We start from the raw sequence: 17297 nt of genomic DNA, 5'->3' as shown, positions 1-17297 counted from the left end.
CAAAAACTCAAAATCTTACCAAGAATATTTGTCTTATTTCTAGTCAAAATGTCATTTCTAGTCAAAACAAATCTCATTATACCTAAAATATGTATATTTATACATATACATATACATGTACATACATAGTTATACATAAAAAAGTAGCTTGTTTTTAAACACTTTTGACTTTTTGGGGGAACAGGTTTAACAGGTTAAGTCTATTTTCATTTGAAATGAGTAGAAAAATATGATAGTTTTTCAAACACAAAAAACAAACACAAAAAACTTCCTTTCACTGGCAGATTTTTCTACTTATTTCAATTAGTTTGAAACAAGTGAAAATTATCTAAAAACAAGTTAATTTTTAGGTGGAGTCTTATTTAAAGTGGAAAGAGATTAGTTTTGACTACAAGTGAGACATTGTGACAAGAAATAAGACAAATATTCTTGGAAAGATTTTGAGTTTTTGCAGTGCATTCGCTCTTAGAAATGAAGTCAGGCTGATAGATAATACAGAGTGCGGTCAGACGGCCGACGCTCGATAACTGTGTGACGTTCAGGGCCCGTTGGACACGAGACGTAGAAACAGAGAACAGATCCTGAAGAGGAAAGCTCTCCCTCTGCCATCCTGCCCTCCTTCGCTTCCACTTCTCCTCCTGCATTCTGCTTCTCGCTCCTCCTCCTCCTCCTCCTCCTCCTCCTCTTCCTCTCTCCTCCTCTCTCCTCCTTCCTCCTCCTTCCTCCTCCTCCTCCTCCTCTTCCTCCTCCCCCCTCCTCCGCCCTGAGCTGTGAATGTTAATGGCTGTATCTATATATCTCTCTCCCCCCTTGAACCTCACCTATGACTTCCCAGGTGCCCAGCACAGTAAACAAGCACCCCTCAGTTTATCCTGAAACGCGCCAGGGGACGCCACTCACTTTCGCCGTGTTACACGGACACGTCCCTGTCGTGCAGGTAGTGACGTTTATCAACCTGTAACCATTCACCTGTGGCCCTTGCCCTGACCTTTTTTACACCAAAATGAGGATGATAATGATGATGATGATTATTATTATGGTGCCTCATAATAATAATTATGATAACAATGTGTCCTTTTGATTTCTCCTTCTTGATCCTACCTTGTATAGTCATGATTTCTTTTGGGTTTTTTTGTTAAGTGGAGGGGGCGAACTCTCTACGCTGAGTTTGTTTTTTAATAATGAATGCTCTTCAGTTGTGTGTAGATGAGTCACACTCAGTCCTCAGTCCCCCTGGTTTCTTTCTACCATAAACTGGATGTGAGGGATTGGTCGTGTAGCAGCAGGGAAGGAATTTCCAGAGGCAAAGCGAAGAAGCAGAGCAGCAGACCTCAGCCAGCCTGATGCACCGCCGCAGGGATGCCAAAAAAAAAAAATTTCACTTGTTTTGTTCAGTTTTTTAATATATAATACATCTTCTTCCTGCCGTAAGTTACTCCACCGAGCTGACACCGGCTGACAGCCTGATGAGCACCGCCGCCTTCAGGATTTTTCAATTATTAATCTGCACCACTGCAATCAGAGTTTTTTTTATTTTTTATTTTTTATTTAAGGTTGGGTTGGGGGTTGGCAGGGTTTGATAAAAAAAAAGAAGCCATTTTGAGTGTTACCCACCCCCCCCCCCCCAGTCTCAGCTCGACACCAACAATAACTCGGCCCAGACAGAAGCTATAATGAGGAGAGTGAGGAGAGGGTTTAACGTCCGGAGCTCGGACCGAGGCTCCAAAATGAGCTCCTTTAGGTTTCCAGCAGTTGAGGCTTTTCCCTCCTGCCAAGTCTGATTGTAACACACCATCTCCCCCCCTCCCCAAACCCCCCACTCCCTCTCTCCCTTGCCTGTTTTCTGCCTCCCTCCTCCCTCCTCCCCCCTCCCTCCTTCCCTCCCTCCCTCTCCTCCTCCTCCTCCTCCTCCATCCCTGCCACAGTTGTTGCTGGATAATAGAGCGAATGTGGAGGGCGCCCTGCAGGATGGGGCGGAGAACTACACGGAGACCCCGCTTCAGCTGGCCTCTGCTGCAGGTAGACACACACACACACACACAGATACACAGAAACACACTCACAGCTTCCTGATGTGCATGTCTGACCTGAGTCTCCTTATTCCTGATGCAGCGTATGAGGGATTAGTCATGACATGTTTGATTCGCAGCGCACCAGAAGGCATCCTTACTCTGCTTTAATCATCTAATTAATTTATCACTTTCAATTACGATCTCGGATTTCGGGGACGGCGAGTGGATTTTTAAACGCTGCCTCTCAGGGTTTTGTGCTGCTGCTGTCTGTTTGCTTCTTGTGCAGCCGTGTGTGAAAGAAAACCTGCGGCAGGTGTTTTTTTATAATTCAGTCGGTCAAAACATGCAGAAACAAATTCAAATTCAATCAAAGTTTTTAAAAACTCATTTGCAATGGAGTTAAATGTATATAAATGTCCATAAAACACACCAGGAGAGTCTTTACGTTACACTCTGGGACTTTAGGGAAGGTGTGTGCAGCCTCGTTGCCGCCGTAACGAGATAAAAACACACAGCCACGGCTAATGAACACTATTAACATCCTACTCATGAAATGATAAATAATGGAGATGAAATAAAGAGCACAATCCCAGAGGTAATTGTGTTAATGAGCAGCACAAAAAAAAGAGTGAGAAGAAACTTTCCAAGCACAGAATCGTTTAATTCAGGTTTTCAGGCTCATTTTCTTCACTCGTGACATTAACTTCACTCAGATTAAATAAAGCGGCGAGACAAAAGTGTGTCACCTAACATCTTATTTGTACTTACAGCACCATTAATATTCATGAGATCTTCACTTTTAGTTTTCTTTAGTTTTAATTTATTCTCGCTGCTGCTATCAAGCCGTTTCATTCAGAGCTACGAGGTGGAAATGAGTGAATTTGATGAGTTATATTTTGTTATTTTGTGTTTCCCATCACCTGGTTTCCTGAATTCTTTGTATATCATGATCAAAATGCATCATATTTTACTGGCTGATGTCATGTACTATATCTAAAATCTCCTCAAAGTTTCTAGAAATGCAGGAAAGTTTTTAAAAAATCCATTATTTACCACAGAAATAAGTTCAAGTTCAGACCAGCAAGAAAAAAAAACTTCACTGACTTCTGTTTTTCTCCACCACAGTTTTATTTGAGTGTATTCACCCTTTATTTACTTGTTTCCGTCGGCCAGGTAACTTTGAGCTGGTGAGTTTGCTGTTGGAGCGAGGGGCCGACCCCATGATCGGGACCATGTGTCGAAACGGCATCTCCTCGGCTCCGCTGGGAGACATGAACTCATTCAGCCTGGCAGCATCTCACGGCCACAGGTAACACAGGCCATCACACACACACACACACACACACACACACACACACACACACACACACACACACACACACACACACACACGTATATCTATTACCCCGGTGTTGATCCATTTACACACTGTGTCCCCGGTCATTCTGCCTCCTCTCACCAAACCCTGCAGCTCGTGAGCGGCAGATATCTGCCTCTCCCCCGTCGGACAGGCGGCGACGATAAGCGCCGCAGTGCTCACAGGCACTTATGGCTCCGGTTTGACATCATTTCCCTGCAGCCGAGGAAGATAAAGCCCATTAACATTCAGGGCAGAGAGAGAGAGAGAGCTGTTAGGAAGTAGAGTGGAGGCGCAAGCCAACAACACAATGCAGCATTATTAAGACAATCAATTATAGCATGATGATCGTGCTGCAGCGCGTCGTGAGCAAGGTTCAAACGGCAGCAGGAGGAAGGAAAGGGAAGGAGGAGGAGGAGGTGGGGAGAAGGTCTGACATCAATCTGCTCAGACTCAATGACAAAAAGGTGAAAAAACACGACACTGATCTCTTTTAAGTTCCTCTTTCAGAAGTTTGGCAGTTGGCAGGAAGATTTAGCTCCACAGCCAAGTGTTACAGTATAGGATCGATGTAGAGAGCTGGAAGAGAAGGGGTTAATTTCTGAATCTAAAATTTTAGAAATTTCAAATTTAAAAAGATATTCTCTGGCATTATAAAGTCACGAAATTCTTAGAAAAACTCCCAAAGTTGTGTTTGTTAGTTTGTTTTTTAATTCATGAGGGGAACCTGCGTCTACACTTGGAAGAGCGCAGCTGCTGTAACGATGTGGTGGATCTGGACTAAAATAACAAGTTTCTTCACTGCAGGCAAAATGCAAATGAATGACATCTGTCTGTTTATTTCCTTGACCAAAATAAAACACAATTTTTCAAATTTTTGAGTGAAATTGCAAATTTGTGACTTCAGAGAACATCCAGGTTTGTTTTGTCATAAATTTGTGACTTTAAACCTGAAAATTCAGAGTTTTAAATTCAGAAATTTGTCTCACCTCCACTGAAAGTGGAAGAAATAAATCCTCAAACTCTCCCAGACTTGTTTTCTTTACATGTTATATCACTTTATCTTGTTAGCTAACATGCTGGAATCACTTCAGAGATAGAGAAGACGCCTCCCGACTGGAGCAGATGGTGCAGCGATGCGTCTCCACGTTGCCATCACACTGTATATGTTAATGTAAACAGATGAAGTCTATTGTGGTCATAGGCGTCCATCTGTTCCTGCCGCGTCACTCCGATGTTTCAGGCAGCTCTGATGAATTTGCAGATAAAAACTAAGAGGAGACGATCAGCTTGTATAGCTTGTATATCATGACTATATCATGACACCAGGTTCAGTTTTATTATGTTTAAGGGGAACTATGCAGGTCTGGTTGCTTTTCCTCTGTCTTGCTAACCCTCCTCTCGGCCATGTGCATTTGTCTACAACGAAGCTGGCGAGAAATCAATCAATAGAGCGGTAGATAACGTAATATATATCATATACGATGTTACAACGCGTATATTTGTGTAGTTTAATCTGTCATAAACAAGAGATTATGGGTTACGGGGTGCGTTACGTTTGTGTGGTGGTGCCGCAGAGACGAGAGCTGGGACACCGGGTCGGAGGCTCTGATCTTACAAGGTTGTTTTTCAGTCAAGAGACGCTAGGTGGAAGGCAGAGAGTCTCCATTCTCCCTGGAACTAGTTACTCATTGATTTAACCATCAATTACTCCAAAGCTGTTTAATTAAAGGGATAGTTCAGCTTTTTTGAAGTGGGTTTGCATGAGGTACAAATGGCCAGTACGATATAAAGTAAAACATTTGCAATGCATCAGTAGGTCGGAAAAAGAGTTCCAGATGAAAAAAAACTTTTGATGCATTGTACATTTTTACTTTAGATCGTACTCTTCAACTGGTGTATTATTTTGAGATGCGATTTCTCGTAGGTGGCGAAAATACGCTGATTAATTGTCCCTCATTCACAACAGTGTACTCCCTGACTGTGTCTCGGTGCAGCAAGATGTGCCGGTGTTTCTCAGTGTGGGGGAGCAGAGACCTTTCTACTGCAGATATTATACTTAATGGTCAATTGCACTTCATACAACCGCACTTCAAAAAAGCTGAACTATCACTTTAGGTAAAAAAAAAAGTAGCATGGTTAAGGTAAAAATCCTTTATAGTTCCTCTTTAACTCACATTTCCAGTCTCTGATCGTTCACTTCCCAGCTGACCCCAGGCCTCTCTCTCTTCCCTTTTTTTTTTTTTTTTACCTCTCGCCCCGACCATAAAACCATCTGTCATTCGGTCTTATCGCTCTGCTTTGCCTTTAATCTCCCTCTGTGTCTTTATCTTCTCCCTCTCCTTCCTCCAGGAATGTGTTTCGGAGGCTCCTGTCCCAGTCGGAGAAGGAGAAGGGGGACGTCCTGTCCCTGGAGGAGATCCTGGCCGAGGGCTCCGACCCCGGGGAGAAGAGGTTGGCTCTGCAGGCCAACAGCGGAGGGACGCTGCGAACAGGAAAGGCCAAACTGAGAGCCCTGAGAGAGGCCATGTACCATAGCGCAGAGCACGGCCATGTGGACATCACCATAGACATCCGCAGCTTAGGTCAGATTTACTAATACATGCTTCACTGGCACACATGCTGCCTCGCTCTGTGCTGCCTCCAGCTGTCCTGGAGCTGTGCTCATGCTGTGCCTGTCCTGTCCCGTCCTGTCCAGTCCTGTGCTGTCCTGTACATACACACACACACACACACACACACACCCTCAGCAAATCACCGCCACCCATCCAACCATGAAACCGTCTCACAAGCGGGACTTTTTTATATCCGAGGCGATAATAGCCCGGGCCAAGAGGTGTGAACACGGTTATGAAACCTCGTGTCCTCGAGCGGCGATCGTCAGCTGTCAGCTCGACGTCGTCCACTTCATCGGGCACGAGACCTGGTGCGGCTGTTGAGATGGATTGATTAATTCTAACGTGACAAAACAAATCTCAACACGAGGTCGAGCTGTTTCTTCAGCAGCCGCAAAGTGTAGATGGTCAATTTCCCACTTTTCTGATCACTTCAGATGAATAGTTTGACATTTGAAACGTTTAACTCTCTTGGCAAAAGTAAATCCAGAGGGTTGACACCACTTTGGTGTCTGTAGGATAAAAATGAAGCTACTTTTTGCAGCTAGTTAGCTTAGCTAAGCACAAAGACTGGAAACGAATGGAAACAGTTAGCCTCCATGCTCTGTAAGCTCAATAATCAACACATTATATCATAATAACAAAGTGTAAAAGCAACAGGCTGTGGTTTCACAGGATTATAACAAAGTCTGTTTGCAATTTACACACTTTTAATCTCAACTTTTAAATTTTGCGTCTGAAAATAGTGAAAAACTTCCCGGCTGAGCCCGAGGTGACGCCTTTGTTCGTCCGGCCGTCTGAAACTCAAAGATAACAAATTCACGATGATATTAAACATCAAAAAGCAGCAAATCCTCCAAAGTGAGAGGCTGAAAATGAGAAAAGTGTTTGGCTGATAAATGACCATCAGTGAATTTTCCACTCGGTTAATCATCTAATAATTTCAGCCGCGCCGTTGAAACACAAAGCTCCTTCCGTCACGCCATGATTTATGTTGATTTCACGCACTCATCACTCACTGTTCATCATATTGTTGCTGATCATTCTTCTAACAGGACGTTCTTTAATTATACTAAAGTGCTTTCTTCTTTCTTTTTTCTTTTTTTATTCCCACCGGAGCCTCCGACTTTTCCACTAATCCAGCTCTCACCGTGCAGTCGCCCTTCAAACTCGCACTAACGCCATTAAAAAAAAAGTGATGGAAACATGGTCGACTCTCTGGCCTCCCTGACGTCGCACTTCCTCCTCCTCCGCTGCTTGTGTGTATTTACTCTATATGTCTGTGTGTGTGTGTGTGTTTGTTGGTGTTCCCAGGCGTTCCGTGGACGCTGCACACCTGGCTCGAGTCCCTGCGCACCTGCTTCATGCAGCACCGCCGCCCGCTGATCCAGGGTCTGCTCAAGGACTTCAGCTGCATCCAGGAGGACGAGTACACGGAGGAGCTGATCACACACGGGCTGCCGCTCATGTTCCAGATCCTCCGCACCAGCAAGGTCAGCCGGCCGCTTCTTCACTAGGGATGTCACGATTATAGATTTTCATGGTACGATTATTATAAGAGGAATAATCACGGTATTACGATTATCACGGTTATTATGCATTGATTAATTTCACAACACTATGAATGTGTAAAATCAAATATAGTCAAAATGTAATACTAATTATATACACATTATTAATCCCCCATTGGGAAATGTTTGAAATCTTTAAAGGGATAGTTCAACATTTTGGCAAATTGGCCCATGAGTCATAGCAGTAGGTTCGTTACCTTTAATTGTTGGTGCAAGCTATTTTTAGAATGGCGGAGCAGAGCCGCGAGCTGCTCAGAACTACGCTACAGAGGCTAATGGGATTTCCCTCATCATATTATCACGCTATGAGATAATAACAGAACATTACCAGACAGAGTTGTTTTAGAGGTAAATTCATGCAAAACCGCTAACGCGCGTTCTCGTCGGGGCAGTTTTTCAGCACGCAGTCTCTGTATTTCCCTCTGAAACAACTCTGTCTGGTAACGTTCTGTTATTATCTCATAGCGTGGTGAATGTGCAGGTCACAACTTGTTCACGAGAGCATCTTGGAGTTGTTGGATTGTGTATTTGATGAGTTTGATGAGGGAAACCAAGAAATAACCATGAGCCTCCATAGTGTAGCTCTGAGCAGCTCGCGGCTCTGCTCCGCCGTTCTAAAAATAGCTTGCACCGACAATTAAAGGTAACAAACCTACGGCTAAAACTATAGGGATTATGTAATTACTTCGGCGTACACAATCAGGTGGGTTTCCCACAGGTGGTGATACATATTAGATATATTTCCTCCTGTAGCTTCTTTGCAGCATACTTTTACAGGATGGCGAGCCGTCGTTGACGTAATGCATTTGTTTGGAGGGAATAAGTCTCCTTCTGCCAAACTTCACCACTCGGGCACGTCGCTGTCCTGCATCTCATACAGAACGAAAACAAAGTTACACACTCAGTTCTTGTGTAACTTTGTTTTCGTTCAGTGTGAGTTGCTCTGATCTGCCGATAAGTATTTAGGAATCTTTGCAAATTAATTGTGCCGTTTAATGCTGCGGTTAATTGTGAAAACAAGTAATCGTGACATCCCTGTTCTTCACACACATGCACGTAAACAAAAACATAAAATGAAGCCGAGAACACAAACTGTCCTGTGCTGGTGTGCAGGGGCGACATTAATTCTCATATTTGCATCTATTTAGTTGCATTACAGAGCTCGTTATCATACATTTGCATAAAATATTTGTCCTGAATAGCTGATGGGAAACACACAGAGGCCGCGGCGGAGCTGTAATCTGTGTAACGTTTGTGTCCTCGCTCACAGAACGAAGTGATAAGCCAGCAGCTGTCGGTTATCTTCACCCAGTGCTACGGGCCCTTCCCCATCCCCAAGCTGACGGAGATCAAGAAGAAACAGACCTCGCGCTTAGGTAAGAGAAGAAGAGACGGTTTAAAAATAGTTCCCACCAAGCGCTTCCTGCGTTAAAGGAAGCCGAGTGACGAGGGAGCGACAGCAGGGCGAGTCAGAGGGGAAAAAACCACAGGAGGCGTGTTGTTTTTTAGTCGGGTGGCGGATTTGTCTCCTACTTTGGTGAGGTCAGAGGTCACATGTCAATCAAAGTGATTTAATATGAGGAAACATGCTCCTGTTTTCTTTTACTCCGTCTCTGATCTCTCTGCAGAAACTTTTAAAGCTTTTATATAAACTCTACGGGAGTTGAGTCAGTTTTGTAAAACATCACTCTGCTCTTCGAAACATCCATTTTTAACATTTTTTACTTTATTTAATCAGAAGTTTTGATCCATAAGAAGATATATTTGTAGTTTTAAGAACTAAAAACCATCTCAGTGTTGTTGTACATCTATTCACACTGGAGCTCTAACAATAATAAACTTCATAATTACTGTCATATCCAGCTTCTTTGTCAGTTGATGTTCTCTTTCCATCGAATTCACACTGAGCTGAGAAAAGCTGCTTTTAGCTGTAATTTGTTAGCTTCAATCATACCAACTTTATAGATACTCCAAATGTAGCACAACAAAGAGCTTCACATGAATGTAACATATTGAAATCATAAAAATTAAATGGAAAAATACATAAAACATAATGAAAAATGATTGAATAATAATAAAATTAACAAATTAAACCATTAGAATAAAATAAGTACATAGACAGGCTTCCCACACATCCTGGAAAACCAGGAAAATTGTTTACTAATTGTCCAGTCATGGAAAACACACGGAAAATAGGAAATAAAAAGTCAAATGTCCTGGAAAAGCTTGAGTTGCCCTTGAAAATGATCTACCAGAGCTCTATTTGACTTTTTCAGACCCTGCTAAGGATTTATTTTCCAAAGAAGTTCCTATAGCAAGAAAACTAGAGCTACTGTGTCACCAGTACTGGACCATGCATGAGGGTAGTACATATCTTTAAATCAGATTTCTGGGGGTGAGAGAGGAATAAACATAGAAAAAAATCATCTGCAAAATAAGGTCTGTCGAAAAGAACACTTAATAACTTATTAAAACATGTCTGTCAGACCGTGGCAGCTGAAAATGTCCTGGAAAATGATTTCAAGAAAAGAGTGGGAACCCTGTGAAAGCATTAAATCAGTGAGACATCAATGCTTGCCAATAAAAAGTATGAAAAGTAAAAGTTTCAGAGCGAATTTGAGGCTCAGGTGAAGAAATAAGGTTTGAGTTGTATTTCTCACACCTCTGGTATCTATTTCCCACAGCTCTGGGCTGAGTCTCTTACTGGGAACCATCAATAAAGCAGCAGTGGGTCGTCTCAGCTCTCTGGTCTGTGTGGTTCATCGGGGAGTTATAGCTTTGATTTAGCTTGGTAGCAACAGGTCTGCGAGCCAATCAGAGGAGAGGAAGCTCAAACATTAAGAAATAAACATGTCTGACATTTTCTCCTCACGCAGAGTTCATTACACAGATCTGAACCGAACACTTCTGATCTGATCCATGTGTCCACGCGTCACTAATGATGTGTTTGATCACTTTATAATCTGGTATTAAAGAGCCTTTGAAGTTTGGGAGGTCACAGTCGTTTCTACGTTTCCCTTTTTTTTCTGATGTTGTGTTTAATTAGAGGAGGAGGAGGAGGAGGAGGAGGCAGCGAGGTGGAGAGACTGTGCTGCAGCACCACCTAGTGTCGGTTTATCCACAGGAGGAAAATAAACTGACATTTCATTTGTTGTGTGTGTGAGTGAGGACGATTAATACGTTAAAAATCTTTGGCAGATAATTAATTTGTCCCGGCGCTCGAGGCTGCACCTGAAGCAGCAGGACTCGGTCCCAACCAGCTGCCACTTACAAACACTCTGAGTTGTATTTTGAAGATGTGAGTGATGGATCGGATTAATCAGGGTAATTAACGGCCACGTCGACGCGAGGAGCGATGCGTCATCGTCCGTCTGTTCTTCATTCAACTCTCTCGTCATGTTTACTCCCCTCAGATCCTCACTTCCTGAACAACAAGGAGATGTCCGACGTCACCTTCCTGGTGGAGGGGAAACCCTTTTATGCACATAAAGTTCTGCTGTTCACAGCGTCGGCCAGGTTTGTTCATCATCTTCAGTCTGTTTGTGTGTGTGTGTGTGTGTGTAATGAAATAAAAACTGTATCTGACTTCCTGCTCTGTCGTCCAGGTTCAAGTCGCTGCTGCAAAACCGACCGGCAGCAGAAAACACCTGTATCGAGATCAGTCACGTCAAGTACAACATATTCCACGTAAGAGCTTCACTCTGGTTCCTTTTCTCCGCTAATTAAGTCCTGGGAGGAAATAAAACACAAACAGATCAAGATCTTTGGCTGATTCAGAGTCAGTTCAGTCTGCAGCGAACAATAACATCCTGATAGCGATGAATAATAATGAATTTCTTTCTGGAGGATTGTGGACAGGACTGTGTTGGATGTTTTATAATTGAAAAATGAACTTTGTTTATTCTGTAAAGTGTTAAATGAGCAACAGGTGTATATAGATATCTACCTGGCTCTTCTAATAACTGTTTTAGACTGTATATACACTGTATGTTATATCATAGAAAAGCATTTATAGCTATTTAATTAAGTGATTAATAGTTTCAGCACAGGAAGCAGCAGCTTATGGGACTTTTAACCTTTTATTTGTCAATATTAGTGACTTATTTACAATGTTTTTATTATTCTAAACACATGTTCTTACCTCAAACTTGGAATAAACTTAATCTAACTTTCAGTTTTCACTATAAAAATCAAATCCTTTACCTTTACCGAAAAACATTACCTGGTGGATGAGCAAACAAGGCATACTCTGTACATAAACCATGGTAAATGGTTTGTAAATATCAACTGTGTATGTATTCTTTATTACTATTGACAGAGTATAAATTAATTTTTTTCAATATAGGAGGGTTATGTAATCTTTTTTGTTGTTTTTTTTACTGTATACTTTAAATAGAGCACTGTAACAAAAAAAATCCCTTAGAGGTCATTAAAAGTCAAATTTCTTCCTATAACTGAAATCTTTCATTCTGTTAAAGAAAAATGTGGATAAAAAACACTTAGAAACTAGTCAACAACAGTAAAAATGCACTAAAAATAGATTTTAAATGCACATTATTCTATATAAACAGGAGGTTGTTGTTGTGCTCTGTGTTCCAGCTGGTCATGCAGTATCTGTACTGTGGAGGCACCGAGTCTTTGCACATACGCAACACTGAAGTCATGGAGGTAAGTCAGAGAGTTGGAGGCAGAGCTGCTGTCAGTGTTTTCTAATCCTCAGAGCTGCGTCTCAGTCTGTGTGGCTCTGCTGTTCCTTCCTGCTGCTTCCAGCTCCTGTCTGCAGCCAAATTCTTCCAGCTAGAGGCCCTTCAGAGACACTGTGAGATCATCTGCTCCAAGAACATCACCACGGAAACCTGCGTGGACCTCTACAAACACGCCAAGGTGAGAAGAACGAGTTGTTTGTTTAAAACGAAATAAAACACTCACAGAGATGTTATATTACCTCTACATATTAGGACTGCACAAACACTCAAGCACTTTAAGTCTCTTTTAAAAACTCATCTCTTTTCCATGGCATTTTAGTTTGGTTTTATATGTTTTCACTTTTGTTTTATTGTTTAACTGTACATTACCTGTATCCCATTTAGTTTTATTGTTACTAGTTTTTGCTTGTATGTTTTTATTGTACAGCACTTTGGACAACTTGGGTTGTATTTTTAAATGCGCTATATTAATAGATATGTATTGTATTGTATTCTATATTAGATATTGATAAAAAACACTTTATTATCAGTTGTGATGAAACAGCTGTAAATGGAGGAGTATCAGATGCCTCACTGTTTCAGCTGTTAGGTCGAACGCAGCTCTCTGAGAGCTTCACCTGACTCATCGACCTCCAAACCTTTTCCTCTTCGTCTCTCTGTGCATCAGATGTGAGATTGTTGAACCCTGTGGTCCTTGTTGTTGTTCCTTCTTTAAACTCAGTAAATGTCTGGTTTTGTGGAGGAGAGCTGTCCTTTTCACCGAGTGTCTCTCTCTGTTTTGGCCTCGTTTCACCCTGAGCTGCTTCAGTTTCACGTTCTGCTCAAATAAATTATTTCACTTTAATTGCAGTTTAATATTCAAGATGTTGGTTTTGAGGCCAGAGAAGGAAAATCTAGCAGCTTTAGAGCCAGATGAGACCAAAAACTGAGCTCAAAATTTAATTCAACAAGTGGACAGAGTTATGATGGACAAGTTAATACAGGATATTCTTACATAATTCATTGTAAATTGCTTGTTAATATTTACTATCTATACATCCTGTAGAGTATAGTTTTAATATGAGTGGCTATATTATATCTCTATTTTTACTTTTTTATTATATTTACATAATTCTGAATTCGTTAAGTAAGTATTCTTCTTATTAGACATTGTTTTTGTTGTTGTTTTAGCTTTTCGCTGCCCCAAGTGGCCAAACCACAAATTAAAAATTTTTACAATTTAAATTTTTACGACAACAGTGAAACCTTGAACGTTTTTGGAATAAATCTGTAGCGATTTGGAAAAATTACAGAAAAGTAACTGAGAAAAATGCAATATTGACTTGTGAGAATGACCTACAACACAAAAAAACCCACAAATGACATAGAAATTAAAGTTACAACAGGGCCAGTGGATAATAAGACGTATTGGATCATTAATAATTGCAAATAATTTACCTTTTATTTGACTTTCTGTTAGAAAATGATCAGATTATGACGTTTTCTTTGCTAGTTTTCATTAAAACGACCGAGTGAAGATATGAAAATGTCTCACTGTGTCGCCCCCCAGTGGACCAAAACAACACTGCAGTTTTTACAATAACAAAACAAAAACTTTAAGAAACTGTCTTTTCTTTATTTCTGTAGTTCCTCGGGGCCTCGGAGCTCACAGCTTTCATCGAGGGCTACTTCCTGAAGAACATGGTGCTGCTGATCGAGCTCGACGGCTTCAAGCAGCTCCTGTACGAGCCCCCTCCCGCCGAGAGCCCCGCGTCCAGCCCGGGCATCTGCTCCGACATCCTCCTGGACCTGGAGAAAACTCTGGCCACGCGCATCCACTCCATCCACCTCTCCACCTCCAAGGGCTCCGTGGTGTGACGCCCACTTCCCAATCCCAGTTCCCAGTCCCAGTCCGGAGCGCTCCGATTCCAAGCCGCAGCATCCACGTAACACCGCCCAGCCCCCCTACATCCACCCACCCACCCACCCACTCACAACTGCTGAAGAGGAGTTTTTACGTCAGGGATTTCCCTTTAACTCTGCCCAGAGGAGGCTTCATGTTGGCGAAACGTGACGGAAACAGAACGGAAAGTTCTCGAACTCCTTCCATCATCACATCGACTCCAACAACAACAAGAACAGTAACAGTAACCCTGACCCCCCCCCCGGCAGTGAGTGTCACTGCAGTCTGACCATGACTATGAAACTTTCTATGGTATTTCATATAGAAGAAGACGTGCATGAAATACAACACTGTACACCTTTTTCTTGCTTAAAAAGGTTAGAAAGTAGATTTTAACTCAATAAAAAGCAGCTTTTTCTCATCATCGCCTCTGATATGAGACTTTTTGAGGTTTACAATAACACCACTGTACGGGAGCAGCAGCAGCAGCAGCAGCAGCAGAAGAAGGTTTCACTCATGCCAAAACATGAATATAATCCTACTATACAACCAATACAAGTGACTCGTAGCAAAGCCAGCAGACAGGTTTGAAGGCGGACTTGTTTGAACTTCTTTTACGTTTCATTGTGTCACTTGTATGTTGGACACGTTTCACTGTGTTTATTATTATTATGATGATGATGATGATGAAATATCGACTGTGTGCAGAGGCCAAACTGATCACAGGAACTTCCACCGTGGCCACAGACGCCGCAGCGCTGACTCGGCCCACTCAGTGAAATCTATGCTGACGTACGCTTGAAACACAGGATGTCCAACTGGGAAATTAACTTGTGATAACTCCACGAACACTGTCTGTTTTTCTTTTTTTTTTCTTTTTCTTTTTTTTTCTGCATGACACCTCCTCAAACTGAGCTGCCCTGATATTGCTTTTTATGCAGAGCTTACTTCTTCTCGAGTAAACGGGGGAAAACGCTGCTTATTAACTTTGTATCTACTGCAAAACAACAGACAACAGACTGGACTGAGCCGGACCGGGGTGGATGATGGATTTTGACTGGCAGGGAATTTCTCTTAAAGATATTTAAAGCAAAAGTGTAAATACGTCCTGAAAAAGTCATCGTGCTGGTCGTTTCTTCTTTTTTTCTTTTTCCCGTTTTCTTTTCCTTTTTTTAAAAAAAACCTGATGTACAGTATTCTCCTACACGCGCTTGGCTGACGACAACAGTCTCATTGAATGTGCTCCCTGAACAGTTTGTTCCTGCTGTTACTGTCTCTGTTTATGCAAAAGTTGCATGTTTAATCTGTTTCGTATATGACCCCTCCGTCTCGCCGTAGGTGTGCTGTATGTGTGTGTGTATGTGTGTGTTTGTGTGTGTGTAGGTCGGTAGGACTGAGCAGGGTGTTGATTGTTCCTAGATATAAAGTCCAAATCGAAGGAAGTTCCTTCACATTGTTTTTTTAATTTTTATTTTTTATTCCCTATTTCCGATGCATTCCAATCGATCATCGATCACAGACGTCACTGTCGGCCGAGTCGATCAATGCCAACGACACTGGGTTCATTAGAGACACAGAGATTACGGTAACTGTTTTTAGGAAAACACCTGAATGGAAACACCAGAAACATGAAACACAAAAAAAAGTTAAAACTAAAAGTCAACAGCAGATAAACGACCAACATAAACATACATTTTTGCAGATTTTCCTCAATGTATTGCTAAATTAAAGTATAACCTTGACCACAGTTAAAGCCAAGACCCAAACTCTCCTGGTTTAATCATCAGTGTGAAACATTTAACGTCTTCTGGAAATAATAAAAGAATTTAACTGAGTAGGATTTCAACTTGATACTAACATCTGATGACAGAGATATTATCATGTTTGGTGCCAGAAATTTAAACCTGAAATTTAAAAGAATCTAAGTTTTGATTCTGTTTCGAATTAACATGAATTCAACAACCATGGCGTCAGGTTTTATTCTTAATCTCAGCAACAATAACTCTGATTCAGGCTTCACCACCAGACGATGCTGATTCAATTAAACTGCAAGAACAGCGTGTTGTTATGCTCTATAACACTGAGGATTTAGTTTAAACCTCCATGATCCTTTATCAGTCGTTAAATCTTCACATTAAAGCCAAACTCCAGAAACAAAAACCTCACTATTGATTTAAAAAAGGATGTAAAATCTCAAATAAATCCAAACGCAAACACAAATTTAGATGATTTTATACAAAAAGTGAGTTTTTATTTTCATTTGTTGGTGTGTCCATGTGTTGATGAGGTCACAGGTGTATAGAGGATTTGATTGGTTGTCATGTGAACGTGTTGTTTCCTCACTGATTTGTTGCCGTGTCTCTAATGAACTCAGACCTCTGTGTTTCCCTCCACACTCGTTCACCTGCTGCAGTGTGACATCACACTGTTAAGCCACGCCCCCTGTTGGTTGGTTAAACTCCATCAAAAAAGGGGGCGAATTTGAAGAATACCTGTCTTGTTTTGCTTCTTTTTTTTCCCACGTGACCATGAACGTCTCATTCAGACACAAACATCACACCTGGGTTCAGGAGGGAAGCGTTCACCACTCACGTCTGTTTTTAAATGAATGTAACGATGCAACGACAGGTGGATATTTACAGAAATGTGCATTTTTTTGTCTTTGGTGCAGCAACAAAACCAAAACCAGACGCTTCCCTCTCTGTCTCTGCAGCGTCCTCATCGTCTGTGGTTTTTGTTCCTACATGAATCCGACTGACAAATATTACGACTTAGAATATTGTAGCACACGAAAAATTACTTCAATATTTGTTTTTGGGCCAAAAAAAAAAGAAATAGAAAAGATATTATAAGAGAAACATAAAGGCAAATAGAAGTTGGTTTTAAGTTCTGTAAATAGTTACAGAAAGTGAATATAGATATTATCCTACGACTTTATTTTCTTACCTACATACATAGCACTATATATTTTATTTTACATTCCACAGCTATTTTGTTTTACAAAAGTGAAAAAGATTATATAAAAAGATGCTTTAAAAAGAAGTTTTTCTGAAAAATGAAGCAATATAATATTTCCATCAGACTGTATTATTTACTTTTTGACTAGTGCGATGAATAATGAACACAGGATGCAGAGTAATAACAGAAATGTGAC

At 41.4% G+C, this 17297-nt stretch overlaps 1 protein-coding gene across 2 annotated transcripts in view; it reads left to right on the top strand.

Annotated features, from left to right (window-relative positions):
- LOC146962426 (ankyrin repeat- and BTB/POZ domain-containing protein 3-A) overlaps nucleotides 1-16372 on the top strand; it is a 206860-nt gene extending 190488 nt beyond the window's left edge. The window contains exons 7-17 of one of the 2 annotated variants that reach the window (XM_085768685.1): nucleotides 836-937; nucleotides 1926-2019; nucleotides 3186-3321; nucleotides 5722-5954; nucleotides 7299-7477; nucleotides 8826-8931; nucleotides 10969-11071; nucleotides 11161-11242; nucleotides 12155-12223; nucleotides 12326-12439; nucleotides 13888-16372. In XM_085768685.1, coding sequence (XP_085624811.1) covers nucleotides 836-937; nucleotides 1926-2019; nucleotides 3186-3321; nucleotides 5722-5954; nucleotides 7299-7477; nucleotides 8826-8931; nucleotides 10969-11071; nucleotides 11161-11242; nucleotides 12155-12223; nucleotides 12326-12439; nucleotides 13888-14118 — 1449 coding nt within the window. In that variant the 3' untranslated portion in view covers nucleotides 14119-16372. The remainder of the gene's footprint in view (nucleotides 1-835; nucleotides 938-1925; nucleotides 2020-3185; nucleotides 3322-5721; nucleotides 5955-7298; nucleotides 7478-8825; nucleotides 8932-10968; nucleotides 11072-11160; nucleotides 11243-12154; nucleotides 12224-12325; nucleotides 12440-13887) is intronic. The other variant, XM_085768686.1, reaches the window with a different exon arrangement.
- The last annotated feature ends 925 nt before the right edge of the window (nucleotides 16373-17297 follow it).

Source organism: Trachurus japonicus, chromosome 23 (assembly GCF_045865225.1).
Source record: "Trachurus japonicus isolate A0001 chromosome 23, Traja_1.0".
Taxonomy (NCBI): Eukaryota; Metazoa; Chordata; class Actinopteri; order Carangiformes; family Carangidae; genus Trachurus; species Trachurus japonicus.
Note: the sequence above shows the minus strand (reverse complement) of the source record. Positions and strands in the feature narration are given on the sequence as shown.